The following is an 18,586-nucleotide window of genomic DNA, read 5'->3' as shown; positions in this document are numbered from 1 at the left end:
TAAATAAGAATTAATACCTATTCTGAAATTGTTCCAAAAAATAGAAATGGAAGGAAAACTTCCAAACTCATTTTACGAAGCATCCCCAAACCAGACAAAGGCCCCATCAAAAAGGAGAATTACAGACCAATATCCCTGATGAACATGGATGCCAAAATTGTCACCAAGACACTGTCCAATAGGATCCAACAGTATCTTAAAAGGATTATTCACCACCACCAAATGGGATTTATTCCTAAGCTGCAAGGGTGATTCAACATTTGCAAATCAATCAACATGATACATCACACTAATAAAAGAAAGGACAAGAACCATATGTTCCTCTCAATTGAAGCAAAAAACATTTGACAAAATACAGCATTCTTTCTTGATTAAAACTCTTCACAGTGTAGGGATAAAGGGTATATACCTCAGTATCATAAAGCCATCTATGAAAAACCCACAGGAAATATCATTTTCAATGGGGGAAAATTGAGAGCTTGTCCCCTAGGGTTAGGAACACGGCAAAGATGTCCACTCTCTCTCACCACTGTTATTCAACATAGTACTAGAAGTCCTAGCCTCAGCAATCAGACAACAAAAAGAAATAAAATGCATCTGAATTGGCAAAAAAAAAGAAGTCAAACTCTCCCTCTTTGCAGAGGACATGATATATAATGTGGAAATCCCAAAAGACTCTACCCCAAAACTGCTAAAACTCATACAGGAATTTAGTAAATTGACAAGATATAAAATCAATGTATAGAAATCAGTTGCATTTCTATACACCAACAGCAAGACAGGAGAAAGAGAAAATAAGGAGCTGATCTCATTTACAATTACACCCACACCCACAAGATATCTAGGAATAGATCTAACCAAAGAGGCAAAGAATCTGTACTCAGAAAACTATAGAATATTCATGAAAAATTGAGGAAGACACAAAGAAATAGAAAAACATGTTCATGGTTTGGAAGAACAAGTATTGTGAAAATGTCTGTGCTACCTAGAGGAATCAAAACATTTAATACAATTCCTATCAAAATACCATCAACTTTTTTCAAAGAAATGGAAACAATAATCCAAAAATTTGTATGGAACCAGAAAAAAACCTGAATAGCCAGAGGAATGTTGAAACAGAAAAGCAAACTGGTGGCATCACAGCTCTGGACTTCAAGCTCTATTACAAGCTCTCTTTCAAGCTCTAATCATCAAGACAATCTGGTACTGGCACAAACAGACACATAGACCAATGGAACAGAAATAGAGAACCCACAAATGGACCCTCAACTCTAAGGTAATCTAATCTTCAACAAAGCAAAAAAGAATGTCCAAAGGAAAAAAAAAAGACATTATCTTCAACAAATGGTGTTGGGAAAATTGGACAGCCATATGCAGAAGAAGGAAACAATCATTCCTTACACCACACACAAAAATAGACTCAAAGTGGATGAAAGACTTAAATGTGGGACAGGAAACCATCAAAATCCTTGAGGAGAACATGGTCAGCAACCTCTTCGATCTCAGCCACAGCAACTTATTTCTAGAAGCATCACCAAAGACAAGGGAAGCAAGGGTAAAAATGAACTATTGGGACTTCATCAAGATGAAAAGCTTTTGCACAGCCAAGGAAATAGTCAACAAAACCAAAAGACAACTGACAGAATGAGAAAAGATATTTGCAAGTGACATATCATATAAAGGGCTAGTATCCAAAAATCTATAAAGAACTTATCAAACTCAACACCCAAAGAACAAATAATCCAATCAAGAAATGGGCAGAAGACATGAACAGATACTTCTGCAAAGACATCCAAATGGCCCACAGACACATGAAAAAGTGCTCCACATCACTTGGTGTCAGGGAAATACAAATCAAAACCACAGTGAGATACCACCTTAGACCAATCAGAATGGCTAAAATGAACAAGTCAGGAAAAAATAGATGTTGGCAAGGATGCAGAGAAAGGGGAACCCTCCTTCAATGTTGGGAATGCAAGCTGGTGCGGCCACTCTGGAAAACAATATGGAGGCTCCTCAAAAAGTTGAAAATAGAGCTACCCTATGACCCAGATAAAAGAGACAAAGATACAAAGATAGTATCTTTGTATTTACACCAAATATACAAAGATAGTGTACCGACAGGGCACGTGCACCCCAAAGTTTGTAGCAGCAATGTCCACAATAGGCAAACTATGGAAAGAGCCCAGATGCCTATTGACAAATGAATGGATAAAGAAGATGTGGTCTATATATACAATGGAACATTACACAGCCATGAAAAGATGAAATCTTGCCATTTGCAATGACATGGATGGAACTAGAGGGTATTATACTAAGCGAAATAAGTCAGTCAGAGAAAGACAATTATCATATGATTTCATTGATACGTGGAATTTGAGAAATGAGGCAGAAGAGGGTCACAGGGGAAGAGGAGAAAAAATGAAACAAGACAAGACCAGAGAGGGAGACAAACCGTAAGAGGCTCTTAATCTCAGGAAACAAAGGAGTGGAGGGGGTGGTGCGAGGGATGAGTGGCTGGGTGATGGACACTGGGGAAGGTATGTGCTATGGTGAGGCTATGGTGAGTTCTGTGAATTGTGCAAGACTGATGAATCACAGACCTGTACCCCTGAAACAAATAATACACTTTATGTTAGTAAAAATTAAAAAATTAAAATTAAAAAAATTAAAAGTGCAAAAAACAGGCATAAGAAGAGGAAGAAGAAGAAGAGGAGGGGGAGGAGGAGGACTGGGAGGTACAAGTAAGTGACTATTTGAGGAAACAATAGTGTGGGCCAGGGCTCTATACAAAAAAAGTGTTCAGTGGAAGAGTATCTACAGGCAATAACTACATTCAAACCAATCAGACGAGTTCCTTCTGAAATTCAGGTCAAGCAAGTCTGAATACGGTGCAGCCCTGTGCGCCGCGGGAGCCTCTCCCTTGTCTTCTCCTAAGGGACTGTTCTTTCCTTGTATCTGTTCTTTGCTGACCCAGTGTGGATTTTTCATGCTCTCTTTTGGTTCCCCCGCCCCAAAGCGAGGTCTGGAAAGTGCCATTTCATAGCAGTTTATAGACAAGGAGCCACTGGAACCCGGTACTCCTCCAAATTCTCTTGAGTGTACTCTCCACATGTCGATAGTCCCAACATTGTGGATCCTGCTTCCCAATTTAGAATTTAAAAACTGACCTTCCTCCCTAAGTGCAAAGAGGGATTTAAGTTCTGTTGGCACACGCACCCACAGGGGGCTTGGTGTGCAGTGAATCATACTGGGGAAACTGCTAGGTCCCCAGCATTTCTTTCATGGGTGGAATATTGCTTTTGGCTTCCTTCCAGTTGCTTTCTTTTGGCTCTTTCTGCATAAGAAAGGATCAAAGGATCAAAGACAATATAAGGGGATCTAACAACTGTTGCTACATCCCTCCCAATTACGCCTTGGGGAATAAGTGAAAAAACACAGGATATACAGGATGGGTTTATATTCTAAGATGGAAAATTCCACTTATAAACCTGGTAGTCTGCTGGATATAATCCAGGGATTTCCTTAGCTTTAAGCCAGTTTTTTTTTGTTTTTTTTAATCTCTGAAAATTCTAGACATGTTCCTCTCCAGTCACAGTTTCCTGATACCTGCCATGGATCCCTAGGAGTAAAATCGGGAGGAATATGTACAGAACATACTTGCGATGTTTTCATAGGGCTTTTCTTCAAAGTAAGTTGGTGTCTGCTGTTCTGGAGGAGATCTGGGTCTGTGATCCGACTCAGGTCTGGCTACTGAGTAAGACGCCGTAATTCTGCATCAGGCTTCTGACTCCAGACATAAAGGATTCTCAGCTGTGCAACTCCAGTAAGAATGAGTTGACTCCTCAATTGTTTTCTGTTCTAGGGACCGACTGACCACATCCCTGCCACCGAAGATGCCTGTGAGCAAACAATTTTTATTCATACTCCAACGTTTTTTTGTCTCAGGGAACCTTGTCTAACGTGTTTAAATGTCTCTGGTTTGGGATCGCATCACCCCTATTGAAATCAGGAGTCTGTTTCCATGGACTCACCTCTCACTTATGTTGCTTGCTTGCAAAGTAGAGCCTCTCCTGTGCTTTTTAAGTGGCACATGGCTTGGCCCAGAGTCCTGCTCCAGATGGGGAGCCACAAGAGGAACAGCTGAGGGGGTCAGACCTCAGCTGCAAAATCCACCTAACCACTTTGAACCTGAAGACAGGCCTCAGAAACAGAAGTCCAATGTCAGAGGGGGCTCCGGCTGGGCCAGCGATGGCCAGAGCCACATCCCTTCTGAGACTCTAGGTCCACAGACTCATGGTGGAGTCCTCACTCTTAAAGAGGAGGTAAGACACTAACCAAGAGAGGCAGTTGCCCAATGTGACACTTCCTAAAAGAAAGAAGACCTTACTTGACACTTATCTTTTTTTCTTTTTCCATTTTGAACATGACCTCAATGCAGGGAGGTGAAAGGTCATGACTTGTCAGGGAGGAAGAATATCCTCTACCCTTTCAAGGTCCTTCTAGCTGACTAAGAATTAAATTGAGGGGGACCTGCGTGGCTCAGTTGGGTTAGGTGTCCAACTCCTGATTTCAGCTCAGGTCGTGATCTCAAGCCCCATGTTGGGCTCCCTGCTCAGCTTGGAATCTGCTTAAGACTCTCTCTCCTACTTCCTCTGTCTCATCCCCTACCCCACCCCTCAAATAAATAAATACACCTTTTTTTTTTTTTAAAGATTCCATTTACTTATTTGGCAAACAGAGATCACAAGTGGGCAGAGAGGCAGGCAGAGAGAAAGGGGGAAGCAGGCTCCCTGCTGAGCAGAGAGCCTGATGCGGGTCTCAATCCCAGGACCCTGGGATCACAACCTGAGCCGAAGGCAGAAGCTTCAACCCACTGAACCACCCTGGTGCCCCAATAAATACACCTTTTTAAAAAAAATAATTAAATTGAGATGAGACAGATTAACAGGAGAAAAATAAAATTTAATTTTGTGCATGTGGGGAATCCACATAGACATGGAAATTCCAAAGACAGTAGGGCAACATGGGGTATATATGTCATTCTGAACTAAGGGGGAGAGGTCTGAAACTGAAAGAAGATATGCACTTCAACAGAAGATGAAAAAGTAAATGTTTGGTAAATATTTGCTGGACCACCCAGAGATGATGGGACATAGAGACTGTTGTTCAAACCTGCCTTACTAGGTCCCTCCCTGTTTACCATACTTAGTTCATAGTATAATGTACTTATCTATGGTGATAAGTACACTTCTATTCCTGGAGCAGGACTCCTAATAAATTCTTTTAGGCATTTATGGGAGAGGTAAAGACCACTTCCTGAATCTACTGCTAAATCTGATTGCCTTTAACAGGAAAATAATCTTCATGCCAAGGTGGCCCATCTTAGGAAAGCCTGCTTCGGTCCCTCCAGACTCTTAGGCTCCTTTCAGAAATAAAGCTCACTTGGAAGCAGATGGATAGTGCGGGCCTGGGGCCAAGACCAAAGGAACCAATAGATCTTGGACCATCAGGATCTTGGGTCCAAAGAACCTGAAGCCAGAGAATGACGTTAGTAGAGGGGGTGCCCTCCCTGAGCCCCCCAAGCATAAGCTCATTCTGATGGAGGTCCTGCTCACAGCAGCAAGCCTGCTTCATTCTCTGCCGGCCGCTAAGCCGACTGCCCCGGCTTCTCCCGCCAGACCCTGTGGGAAACCAGTGTGATTGTCTGAAAACCAGCTGCAGCCTCTTTGTAGCCTTATAATAAAGCCGTTATGACAGTGGATGGGAAGCAGGTAAGCGCATCCTAAGTGCTGGTGACCTAGCCAGGGGCCATCTCCCCATCCCGCCCCCACCACACACATGGTCGCTGGCCTTCTCCCAGGCTCACAGAGCCCTGCTGTTCACGGGGCAGCAGGAGCCCCTCTGCAGATCCAGGTGACAGGCTGGAAGCATTCTGAGACTGCCCAGGAAGCCCTCGACTGGTTTAGGAGAAGAAAGGTGACCCAGTTCCAGGCAGTGAAGGGCGGGAATGAGACAGTCAGGGGGTGACGGGAAAGCTGTAACTCCCAGAAACCCAGAGGCACGTGATAGGTGATGCAATCGGTTGGGCGTCGGACTCTTGGTTGCAGCTCAGGTCCTGATCTCAGGGTCATGGTCTCGAGTCCTGCGTCCGGCTCCAAGCTCAGCACAGAGCTGGCTTCGAAGTCTGTCTCCCTCTCCTACTGCCTCTCACCTGATGCTCACACGAACACATGCCCTCTCTCAAGATCAAACAAATAAATAAATCTTTTTTAAAAAGAGAGAGAGAGTCGCTGCTGCCGCTCCTGCGCACCGGCTGGGGCTGGCGCGCGGGACCCCCCGCCGCCGCCCGCTTGCCCCGGGGAAAGAGTGCAGGGCCTGGGCCGCACGGCGCCATGGCCCAGGCCTTCTACCGCACGGAGGAGCGCGGCCAGCTCTACTCCCCCGATTACCGCCTCTTCTTCAAGAATGTAGCTGGTCACTACATTTCCCCCTTTCATGATATTCCTCTCAAGGTGGACTCAACGGAGGAAAATGGCATTCCTACAAAGAGAGCACGAAATGATGAACATGAGAATTTGTTTAATATGGTTGTAGAAGTACCTCGGTGGACAAATGCTAAAATGGAGATTGCCACAGAGGAGCCATTGAATCCCATTAAACAAGATATAAAGAATGGCAAGCTACGCTATGTGGCAAATATCTTTCCTCACAAGGGTTATATCTGGAATTATGGTGCCCTCCCACAGACTTGGGAAGATCCCCATCAAAAAGATAAGAGTACAGACTGCTGTGGAGATAATGATCCTATTGATGTTTGTGAAATAGGCTCAAAGGTTCTTTCTTGTGGAGAGATTATTCATGTCAAGATCCTTGGAATTTTGGCTCTTATTGATCAGGGTGAAACAGATTGGAAAATAATTGCTATCAATGTGAATGATCCCGAAGCCTCAAAGTTTCATGATATTGATGATGTTAAGAAATACAAACCAGGTTACTTGGAAGCTACGCTTAATTGGTTTAGATTTTATAAGGTGCCAGAAGGAAAACCTGAAAACCAGTTTGCTTTTAATGGAGAATTCAAAAACAAGGCTTTTGCTCTTGAAGTTATTAAATCTACTCATGAATGTTGGAAAACATTGCTTATGAAGAAGTGTGATGGAGGGGCTATAAGTTGCACAAATGTGCAGGTATGTGACAGCCCTTTCCATTGCACTCAAGAGGAAGCAAGATCAATAGTTGAACTGGTGTCATCATCACCAAATAAGGGAAGTAAAGAAGAAGAGCAAGTGTGGCACTTCCTTGGCAAGTGATTTGAACATTTGAAGTTCTGCCATGAAGACTCCAATCTCCAAGGACTCAACTCCCTCTCCCCAAGTTCTAGCAACAGGCAGATCTATGAGAATTTACTGACTTCCTGTTGAAACTTTTCCCCCCAGCCTTATTCGAGATACACAATATGTAAATAAAGACCAATATTTAAAAAAAATAATAAATAAATAAATAAATAAATAAATAAATAAATAAAAAAGAGAGAGAGAGACACGTGATGAGAAACATCTCCCTTCACTGCCTTTGGACACTGCCAGGTCAACACGTGCCCCTCACGTCTGTTGCAGCCGCAGCGGACCAAGGCGGCTGGCCTCCAGGTAGCTTGAGACCGTAGCAGGACTAACTCCATCTTGAATTCACTTGGCTTTGAACGTTTCTCCCTCCCCTGTTACTCTACAGTAGACCCATTCGTAGGCTGTAAGCGCACTGGGGGAACTCGCTGACCTTGGGGTAAACCTGAATGTGGGAACTAGCTGACCTTTAGATTTTAATGAGAACACTGAATTAAGACCGGACACATTGCACAAAATAAACTAACCAGCACATTCTTTCACGTCACTCCCTAAGCCTTCATTACTATGAGCTTGTAATAATCAGTTCTGTTTAGAGTTTCTTAGGGAACTTGAAGAACCTGGCCCAGGTTTATTGAAGACATTTGATTGATGGCTCAAAGCCTGGGGAAGCTTTGGCAGGTGTCTTTTTCATTCCTCTTCTCCTTTAGAAGACCTGCCTGCATGGAGTTGGGAGGGTGAATTTTGGGGCCATCAGTACGCCATCTTCTCTCTTAGCTAGCTTTCTTAACAAAAATCATTTTCCATGCCCCAACACTTGGTCTCTCTCCATTTACTGGCATGTCCTACAGTGAGCAGATCGGACCTGGTTTCAAGGACAAGCCACAGTGATTCCCTCTTCTGAGTTGGGTAATCACTGGCCCTTCCATATAGAGCAAATGTTAACTCTCCTTAAAAAAATAAAATAAGAAAGTTTATGATGGCTTTTGAGTGAATCTGCTGGTTATGTGTATGACTCTTGGCCTCAGATCAGGTCTGGATCTCAGGGTCAGCCATGTGAGTCCTGCTTTGGGCTCCAAGCTAGGAATGAGCCTACTTTCAAGTTTCAAGAAAACAGATTCTTATGCAGTACTTTTTAAAGAGTATCAAAAGGAAAAGTGAAAGGAAAACTCTCAAAGTTGCTATAAAAGTGGGTCCACACACAGCTGAATAGCAGACACCACCATGGCTGAGGTAAGCCTCCTGGGACTTTCTATCTGTGGCTCTCCAGCAGCAGGGCAGCCCCCTCCTCTAAGGGACTGAGTCTGGGTTCCTGGTCTTGGCACACTGAACTCCAGAGTTTGGAAAGGCTTTAGAAGGATGTTATGGAAAAGTCTTAGTTGTTTCAAAGTCCCTTTTCCTGCAGGACAGTGAGGGCTTCGGGCCCAGTGAGCCTCCTCCATCCTTTGGCTCAGCACGGGGCGCAGGGGCTCCTGGGGAAGGAGCTGTGGTGGGTTGGGGACTTCGCTCACCTGAGCTGGGAAGCACCTGGTGTGTGGGCCTGGGGATGTGGGGGGTGGTATTCCAGGACTTGGGGAGTGAGGAGATCCCCAATATGCTTATCTCCCTCAAGGGGGATGGAGTTCAGTGCCTGCCCAGCTCTCCCCCCCCCCCCCCCCCCCGCCCGCTCTTCCCTCCTTGGCATCTGTCCTGCCTCGGTAGGTATGCTGCAATTCCAGCTTTCTGACTCCGGACCTCCCTTTCGCTTGTTTTTTTTTTTTTTTTTTAAGATTTTATTTATTTATTTGACACAGAGAGAAAGGGGATCTACAGGCAGAGGGAGAGGGAAAAGCAGGCTCTCTGCTAAGCAGGGAGCCCAACTCGGGGCTCGATCCCAGGACTCTGGGATCAGACCTGAGTCTAAGAGAGTCTCTTGACTGACTGAGCCACCCAGGTGCCCCGACTGATCTCCCGTCTTGTCAGCCCTGATGTGCAGATCTACACAGGTCTAGGCAGGGGCAGGCCGGCTCCCCGGTTGGTGTGCACTGAAGGGGAAAGAGTTGAACTCAGGCAATTCCAGGAAATGAGGCCGTTCTCAGAAGCAGCCGCCCAGTCTGCACCCAGCTGATCATGGGGGTGGGCCAAGGGATGGACTGTTGTCAAAATAAATCTGGCTTTTGTTGCCCGGGCAACCTCTCCTTCTCCAAGCCAGCTGGGTTGACCATTTAACTGCCAGCAGCTCCTGTGCAGGAGCTAACTAAGCTAACTAAGGTCTGGGCTGACCTTAGTTAGACACAGAATCTCAGAGTGAAAAATCCCCTTTTGATTCCAATATGGGAACCATCCCTGGGCCTGCTGTGCCCTGGCTGAGAGAGAGGAGGAGCAGGGCCCCATGTCCCTGCCCCGCGGACCCTCCAGCCCCTTTTCCATGCAGAGTCCCTCTGCTGCCCCATTCCAGGCCAGACCCTTCACTGGATCCTGGGGGGCAACATACAGGATCCTGCCCCAGGGGAGCTCAAAGCCCAGAGGGAGGTGCAGACAAACATAGGGAATCCCAGCAGGACATGATGCATGCAGAGGGAGGTACAGGTCCCAGGGACCTGGGGGCCCAGAGAGTGGCAGCTGAGGCAGTCTGGGGCCCTGAGGGCAGCTTCTCAGAAGGATGCTGATGTGGGAAAGAAGAGGAAGGGAGGGGGTGAGGAGGTGACTGTGACTTAGACAGACAGATATGCAGAAGACCAGAGACAGGAGCCAGCTCTGTGTTGAGGTGAAGGGCAAGCCAGTCAACCTGGGGACAGAGGGCGGGGACGGTGAGGAAGGATGAGCTGCCCAAAGTGTGCGCACTGAGCCCTGAGGCCATGGGAAGGTCATAGTGAGATGTGCCCCTTGAGAAGGCCACAGTGGGTCTTGGGGAGACTGGATGTGGGGTTTCAGGGACAGGAGGCCAGGGTGGGCATAAGGGATACAGTCAAGAAGCTGTAGAGTTGAGGGACTGGCTGGCTAATCAGAAGAGCATGTGACTCTTGATCTCAGGGTCGTGAGTCGAACCCAGCTCCGTGTTGGATGTGGTGATTACTAGAATGAATAAAATTTAAAAACATAATACTCACGGCTGTGAGGATTTAGAGGCAGGCCCAGAGACTGTCCTGATGAGTTCAGAGGGTAGGAAGTGGACCAGGACATGAATTCAGGAGAAGCCCCCAGGGTTAGATTTGGTAGTTGGATATTGGCGTGACAAAGAGGACTGAGGAAAGCTGACCCTGGGTCCCTGATTAGCTGGCCTGGAATGAGGGACAGAGGGGTGTGGTTTGCTGAAAGCAGGCACAGAAGGAAGAGAAACTGAAACATTCTCCAATCTGATGCTGTGGAAGCCTGGGAGCTGGTGGGGGGAGGGGGGCAGGGGCACTGAGGAGCAGGAAAGTGGTGTGGATGCGGAGGGAGGCATGGGCAAATCAGGGGGAGAAGAGGCAGCTCAGCGCTGCCCAGCTGAGTGTTCTGGGCCAAGCCCCTGTCTCTCTGATCCTCAGTGGCCCACCTGAGCAATGGGGTGATGCTTCCTTCCCCCAGGACTGTAGAAAAAGTGCCTACAGAGGCCTGCTTTGTGCATGCTGGGTGCAGGCCCCCTCGGGGCCAGAAGTTGGCCAGCCCTACAGATCCTCAGGTCCCCTCAGGATGCTGTCAGCTCATGTCCCTTGGGTTGGCATCTCCAACAGCGGGTGTCCTGGGGCTGGAGGGGACAGAATCTGAGAGCAAGTGCCTGGTGCAGCCATGGCCACTGAGGCTCAAGAGGTGTGCAGAGGGTCGAGAAGCTGCTGACTCGCCTCCCCGGCTACTGGGGAGGGGTCTGGGGCTCCCAGGCTTGGAAGGGGTTTTCACACAGGTGGTCATGTCCACACATACAGGGGCAGGTGTACAATGGACCTGCACATGCATGCTCACCAACTTGGTGTGCACACAAGTACACCAAGCACACACATGCAGACCAGACATACACACACACAGATGCGCCCATGAGTACGCCCAACACATACATGCAAACCCAACATACACACACACACTAGTGTGTGCATGACAATGCCCAACACACACACGAAAACCCCCATGCAACACAAAAGATGTATCCCACATACATGCACAATCCCAACATATACAGCACACACTGATATGCAGGTACATGGAACACAACACAGAGAACACGCAAGCACCACATGTACATATACACATGTGTGCTCCCCCACATGCATGCCATACAACGCGAGCATGCACACACGTGCATACATCATAATATGCACGCACTGAATCAATCTCCACTCCCCTATTCCACAAGGACATTTTCTCCAAGCTTCCAGCACCCAGTTGTGTGGAACTCCGGAACATGATGGCAGGATCAGGACCCCACAGGGCCCAGGAGTTCCCTCCCACGCCAGGCTCCCACCAAGTGGTGAGCATCACCCAGTGGGGTCCCCAGGCCAAGCTGCAGGGCCCCAGTTGCGCTGTCTACTGTTGCCTGGAAGGCTGCTTACACCACCTTGGGTTTTTGTGTTACAGTTTGGTCAGGAACCCAAACCTGGAGACCTGATTGAGATTTTCCGCTTTGGCTACAAGCACTGGGCTGTCTATGTGGGAGATGGTTATGTGATCCACCTGGCTCCTCCAAGTAAGCGCTGTTGGAAGTATTATTTTGTTAATTTCTATAATCATTTGTTCTGTTTTTGAGATTCCGTATATGAGTGAAATCATACGGTATTTGTCTTTCTCTGTCTGATGTATTTCGCTGAGCATAATACCCTGTAGGTCCGTTCACGGTGCCGCAAATGGCAAGATCTTTTTTCATGGCAGAATAGTACTCCATAGGGAGTTTAATTTCTGGAGCTTGGTTGCCCCTTCCAGCCTTTCAGCCTCAGTAAGGGCAGAGCCGTGTGTCCCTACCGGGTCTCCCTGGGGACCCACCTCTAGCAGTTGCTGCGGGGCTTGGGTCCCTCTGCTCCGAGAAGGGTGGGAACTCCTCATCCACCCCCTTTTCTGCAGTCATCAGCTTTGTACTTGTCAAGGGACTATGACCTTGAGGGAATCACAGAGGGTTCATAATCTGTTCCCCCAGGGAGAAGGGGGTGCTCAGCCCATATATGCATAACCAAGAGGGCCGCAGAGGAGCCACAGGTGTAGAAGGTCCACTTCTTTAGAAACGTTACCGCTCCTCATTTCAGTTTAGGAAGCCAGGGCCCAGAGACCAGAGACCACAAGCACCTTCTCCAAAGCCACACAGCCTGTGACTGACCCTGCTCCCTTTTCCCTTCCCCTCTGCTCATGCTCTTGTGGATGGTGCCAAGGGCCTGTGGAAGGACTCCTACAGGCCTGCCCAGCACGGATCCCTCTGTTTTCTCTTTGTGAATCCTTAGGCGAAGTTGCAGGAGCTGGTGCGGCCAGCATCATGTCTACCCTGACCGAGAAGGCCATAGTGAAGAAGGAACTACTGTGTGATGTGGTTGGCAGAGACAAGTACCAGGTCAATAACAAACACGACGACAAGTACTCGCCACTGCCTCCCAGCAAAATCGTCCAGCGGGCGGAGGAGCTGGTGGGGCAGGAGCTGCCCTATTCGCTGCCCTGTGAGAACTGCGAGCATTTCGTGAACGAGCTGCGCTACGGAGTCCCCCGCAGTGACCAGGTGCGTCCTCAGCTTCGTCCCCATCCCCAGGAGCCAGACCGTTCCGTCAGCCGGCGGGGGATGGGCATCGGGCACCTAGAAGGCCGAGGAGGCCACGCTCAGGGTAGGGACGAGGGTGGGGAGACGGGCAGGTCGGCCCCGTGGGCCGGCGCCGTTGTGCACCATGACCCACGATGTGAGTCACCGCCCGGGAAGAATCCTGTGTTTTGGACAACACTGTTTGTCTTTTACCCACTTAAACATTGCTCAAAGTGAAGAAAGCACATGAGAAGTTTCCTTTTCCCAAAACAATTCTGAGGCTTTAACACGGAGAATAAACAGCTCATTCTCGGTAGTCTCGTAGAATTCCTGTTTATCCACATTTAAAAAAAAAAAAAAAGTAGATTTCTTAGCACTTCTAACGAAGGACAGCTTTCGTGTTTCATAATATTCTGCTTTATGACCTGTGCCACCCACCTGCGGCCCTTTTGGGGTCAGAGCTCCGGTAATCAGGCTCCCCCAGCAGCCAGGCCCTTGAGAAGTCAGTGTGTCCCCCCCCCCCCCCCCCCCCCCCGCTCCCCCCCGCCCTCACCAGGGCCCCCTGTCTTGTGTTTGGTTTCTTTGCCTCCGCACCGAGCACGCTCACAGCGAGCTGTTGTTGATTTCCTCGACAAAGTTCCTTTTGTGCGAAGTCGAAGTCGCTGTCTCCTGCATTCTCCCTCCATGAGGTTCTGTAAAGAACCAGGGGCACATTGTTCCTCCTCCCTTATCTGCGACTGTTTCTCCCACCCTGACAAATCATTTAGCAAGGAAAATGCTGGGAACGAGAGCTTTCATGTGGGTACCCCCCCCCCCCCCGAAGCCGCTGCGGCTGCCACAAAGCCACGCCTGATGACCTCTACCGTGAAGGTTAAAGACTGACTCGCAGTCACATCTTGGGTCTGTAGCTTCGTCCAGACCTTGTCATCCTGGCCTCTGGCTGCTAGGAACCTCAGTTCTGGGTACCGTGTGATGTCAGGGACACTGGTGTGTTTCCTGTCATGGCACACAGCCCCATGGGGCCCACTTAGGAGCAGCGCCGAGATGTATTTATTTTTAGCCCGTGAAGACCTCCAAATTCTTCTCTCTAATGGTCATTAAGGGTTTGTGGCAGCCACATGCATACAATCTAGGCAAGTTCTGTGCTTAGGGGAGCAAGGGCAGTGCCGACCGTGTCAGGTAAGGGCGTTAGTTTTGCGTACAAAGTTCATATTTTCATATTTTTTATTCCTGGGATTTGGGGTACATGGTCCTCACTGGACTTGTTGGCATAAAATCATGATTAAACATCTTTCTCTTTGCTTGTTCTTGATTCTGCTTAAACCCCTGGCTTGGCTCGTGGGTGAGATTTCTAGATCTATGTTGGTGACTGTCTTTCACGCCCTCGTGTGGGAAAAAGTACGGTTTTGCTGATTTGGGTCATTGGGCCTTCATTGGGGACAGTGGCCATGAGAGCAGACTCTCCATTTGCATTGTCACGGGGTCTGGTGTCCCCAGAGCTGTGCCCGGATAGTGCTGGAAATAGGAAGAGGCTGAACTTTCTCTCTGTTTCTTGCTGATCTGAACTGTTTCCACTGGGTTCTGTTCCCTTCAGTGTCGCTGCTGCACCTGATGGAACATGCAGGCGCTGAAAAGGGGGCCCTAAGGACATTGTGGCGCAGAGACTGGGAAAGAAGCAGGGGACAGGGCCGCGGGATACACTGGCCTTGCAGCCAGACTGCAAATTAGGGCAACAGACTAAAGTGTTGGGATGTTTTCTGAGTCACCTGCTCGTCTTCCTAAAACACCGTGGTCTTTGCCTCCCCTGTGGGATGGTTTCCTCATCATCTTCTTACCTTTCAAGTTTTTTTAGATGTGGCATTGGCATTTGAAGGTGGAAGTTGCAAAAAGATTTTGTATCAGGTTTCTGGGCTGACGAGGCAGGCTGCTATTTCTTTGTCCTTTTTTTTTTTTTCTGGAATAGTTTTTAAAATTTAAGTTTTAGATTTTCAAAGTAATGCGAGCGTGGAAGTTGTAAAGATAGCCAGTTCTCGGGCACCTGGGTGGCTCAGTTGGTTAAGCAACCGCCTTTGGCTCAGGTCATGGTCCCGGAGTCCCGGGATTGAGTCCCGCATCAGGCTCCCAGCTCCATGGGGAGTCTGCTTCTCCCTCTGACCTTCTCGCCTCTCATGCTCTCTCTGTCTCTCAAATAAATAAATAAAAATATTAAAAAAAAAAAAAAAGATAGCCAGTTCTCAAAAATCCCCTCTTTGCTCCTCCCCATCTCACCAGGCCACCATTCTTTTCTCTTTTAGCTTGGCATTTACCTATTTCTGAATTTCTAAACAATACGTGTACACTACCAGCTTTTTAAAAAAAAAAAAAGATTTTATTTATTTGAGAGAAAGAGAGTGAGAACTTAAGTGGGGGAGGGGCAGGGGGAGAGGGAAAAGCAGACTCCCTGCTGAGCAGGGATCCCGACATAGGGCCCATCCCAGGACCCCAGGATCATGACCTGAGCTGAAGTCAGATGCTTCACCGACTGAACCACCCAGGCGCCCCACTACCATCATTTTATTCAAAAAATTTAGATATGCTCTTTTGACCACTCCTTATGCTAAGTGAAGGTTAAATTGCTTAAACCATCATTCCCTCCCCTCCCCCAGTCACACTCAATTTTTATATTGTACACTTTTTAAAGATTTTTAAAAATTCATTTATTTTTAAAGATTTTTATTTATTCATTTGACAGACAGAGATCACAAGTGGGCAGAGAGGGAGGCAGAGAAAGAGAAGGGAGGCAGGCTCCCTGCCTCGCAGAGCGTCCGATGCGGGGCTTGATCCCAGGACCCTGGGATCATGACCCGAGCCGAAGTCAGGGTCTTTAACCCACTGAGCTACCCAGGGGCCCCTAAAGATTTTTTTATTTGAGAGAGAGAGTGAGAGAGAGAGCTGGGGAAGAGGCAGAGGAGGGGAGAAGCAGACTCCCTGCTGAGCAGGGAGCCCGATGCGGGGCTCCATCCCAGGACCCCGGGATCATGGCCTGAGCCAAAGGCAGACGCTTAACCAACCAAGCTACCAGGCGCCCATATTATACATTTTTATTAAGTTACTACTCAGTGTTTTATGTTTATGTAAATTTTACTCACAGCCGAGTGTTGTGGTATATTATGAATTTCCTTTTGGGACTGGGGAAGGGTTTCTTTCTTTCTTGAAGCGACCACAAACTTAGTGGCTAAAAACAACCCAACGTGATTTTCTCATAGTCCTAGAGGTCGGAAGTCTGAAAATGGTTTCACGGGGCTAAAATCAAGGTGCCCCGGGCTCTGTTCTTTTCTGGAGGTTCTAGGGGAGAATCTGTGTTTTTGCCTTTTCTGGCTTTTCTGGCACATCTTGGTGACATGCTCATGATGAAGGGGGTTTGCTGCTGAATGGAAGCTTCGAGTGAACTGGGGGGGGACAAATGGCTTGTTGACTTTAAGTTTCACTTGGGCGATACAGGTGGGTAGTTTGTTTGGGAATCCTCGATATTGGTATCTTTCCTTTCTTTCTTTCTTTCTTTTAAGTTTTATTTATTTATTTGAGTAATTTCTATACCCAAGGAAGGGTGTAAACTCATGACCTTGAGATCAAGAATCACACACTCCCTTGACTGAGCCAGCCAGGTGCCCCAAGTAACTTTTGTTTCCACTTGGACAGGTCAGATCCCCCAGGAAGGTCTTCCTGACTCTTCTGTGGTAGGTAGTGTTCTGGAAGCAGAGATGGGTAGGAGTGCCAAGAGTCACAATTAGCATTGTTTTTGATATGTTGGCCACATCCTCACATGCGTTTCTCAATTCCCAGGCCCCCAGGTTTTCTGTTTCTCCCTCTGCAGGAGTCAACTTCCAACTTCTGTTGTAGTTGGGTGGGTGGGTGGGGGGAGGGGGCCCCAGGGACCCAGCTGAAGCTCCTTCTCTTCCCGTTTCCAGAGCTGCTTGGTGTTGCCAGTAGCTGACCTTCCCCGAAGATCCCATTATAATTTGGGTTGATCCTCAACTTTTCCCACTGCTGCCTTAGAATTTAGAGTTCTGTGGGTCCTTGTGAAATGACACCGAAAACAAATGCCTTACTTTACTCTTTGTCAGGTTTCCGGGGGAGTGAAATTTGACTTGGGACTTTTTACCCTGAAATCTACTCTTTTTTTTTTTTTTTTAAGATTTTATTTATTTATTTGACAGAGAGAGATCACAAGTAGGCAGAGAGGCAGGCAGAGAGAGGGGGAAGCAGGCTCCCTGCTGAGCAGAGAGCCCGATGCGGGACTCAATCCCAGGACCCTGAGATTATGACCTGAACAGAAGGCAGAGGCTTAACCCACTGAGCCACCCAGGCACGCTCTACTCTTATTTTTGCAACACTTCTTTTTCCTGGTATGAGCCATGCAGTCAGAAATACTAATAATGTGAGGTAAAGCGTCACTCCTACTCCGAGTTGGGTCATTTCTTTGAGAACCGGTAAAGAGCACTCTTGTGCCTGGCGGAACCGGGTGTGGGGGAGGCAGCGAGGAACAAGACAAGTGACACAGGAGAGGTCCTTGCTCCCCCGGGGGACACAGGTGTGACATGGTAAGTCGTCGAGAGCCGTTCCTGCACGGCCTCCCCCTGGCCACAAGGGCTGCCTGGTGGCCGCCAGGAGCTCAGCCATCCGGCCTTCATCTCCTCGACCTCTGCACAACCACCCTCTGGGGATTTAGGGACTTAAAATACCCACAGAGTAGGTCGAGTTGGCCTTGGGCCCGTGCACAGCCCTGGCCAGCGGCCTCCACCCCGGGGTTCTGTCCCCATCCAGCTCTCCTCTCCCCATTTCCCTGCCAGTATGTGTTGACTCCTGAGTTGTCGGGTGGGCCAAGGGGCACGTGAGTCTCCTGGAACTGAGTGTTCTTGTTGAACAGACCGCCCGTCCTCGGATCCCCGACAGCGTGTGACCTCCCCCTCCCTCTCTTGCAGGTCAGAGATGTCGTTGTGGCGGCCGGCATCGCAGGAGTGGGCTTGGCAGCCATGGGCCTCATTGGAGTCATGTTCTCAAGAAACAAGCGGCAGAAGCAATAAGTTGAAGGGCCTGACCCATCGGCAGGGACGTTATCCCGTTATCCACTGAGCGGGTCTGGTTGTGCCAGAGGTTTTGCGGTTGGGTTTGTGGGTTTCATTCTGTTTTATAGTGAGGCTTATTTTTACAGAATAAAATAAAGCCCAGCAAGGGAGCGCTTTACTGGAGAAACTGCAGCAGGAACTGGCTGGCGTCAAGTCTGTTGGGGGCGCAGCGGGGCTCGGGGCCTGGCCACGCCAGCGGGCGCCCTGGGCCTTGGGCGCTGTCCTCTCCCTTTGTCTCTGTGGCTGTGGCCTTTGTCCTGGAGGAGTCAGCCCAGCTCTGGCTGTCTCAAGGCTGGGGTAATTCTGGTAATTCTGGTTGTGGGGGGGCAGGGGAGCAGCAAGGGAGACCCGCAGCCCTGACTGACGGGCCACAACAGGACCCATCAGACAGCGAGGACCCTCGGCCTGGAACTAGAGCCAGCGCGGGTTCTCGGACTCTGCAGCTGGATCTGTGGGTGTTTGGCGGAGTCAAA

General features: G+C 48.5%; 2 protein-coding genes across 2 annotated transcripts; both read left to right on the top strand.

Annotated features, from left to right (window-relative positions):
* The first annotated feature begins 6,297 nt into the window (after positions 1-6,297).
* Positions 6,298-7,486, top strand: LOC132006465 (inorganic pyrophosphatase 2, mitochondrial). The gene has a single exon (XM_059384268.1). The coding sequence runs from the start codon at positions 6,396-6,398 to the stop codon at positions 7,311-7,313; it is 918 nt and encodes a 305-aa protein (XP_059240251.1). The 5' UTR covers positions 6,298-6,395; the 3' UTR covers positions 7,314-7,486.
* Positions 7,487-8,500: 1,014 nt separating this feature from the next.
* LOC132019736 (phospholipase A and acyltransferase 3-like) lies at positions 8,501-18,245 on the top strand. Its single transcript, XM_059403278.1, has 4 exons — positions 8,501-8,576; positions 11,871-11,979; positions 12,722-12,990; positions 17,970-18,245. The coding sequence occupies exons 1-4, from the start codon at positions 8,568-8,570 to the stop codon at positions 18,069-18,071; spliced, it is 489 nt and encodes a 162-aa protein (XP_059259261.1). The 5' UTR covers positions 8,501-8,567; the 3' UTR covers positions 18,072-18,245.
* Positions 18,246-18,586: the final 341 nt, after the last annotated feature.

The sequence above is a fragment of the Mustela nigripes genome, chromosome 1, assembly GCF_022355385.1.
Source record: "Mustela nigripes isolate SB6536 chromosome 1, MUSNIG.SB6536, whole genome shotgun sequence".
Classification (NCBI taxonomy): Eukaryota; Metazoa; Chordata; class Mammalia; order Carnivora; family Mustelidae; genus Mustela; species Mustela nigripes.
This window is presented reverse-complemented; position numbering and strand designations above follow the sequence as displayed.

Coding starts and splice junctions, on each gene's coding strand:
- LOC132019736 (XM_059403278.1), top strand. Junction 11,980..12,721: donor GATCCACCTGGCTCCTCCAA/GTAAGCGCTGTT, acceptor GTGAATCCTTAG/GCGAAGTTGCAGGAGCTGGT. Junction 12,991..17,969: donor GAGTCCCCCGCAGTGACCAG/GTGCGTCCTCAG, acceptor CCTCTCTTGCAG/GTCAGAGATGTCGTTGTGGC.
- LOC132006465 (XM_059384268.1), top strand. CDS start 6,396: ATGGCCCAGGCCTTCTACCGCACGGAGGAGCGCGGCCAGCTCTACTCC.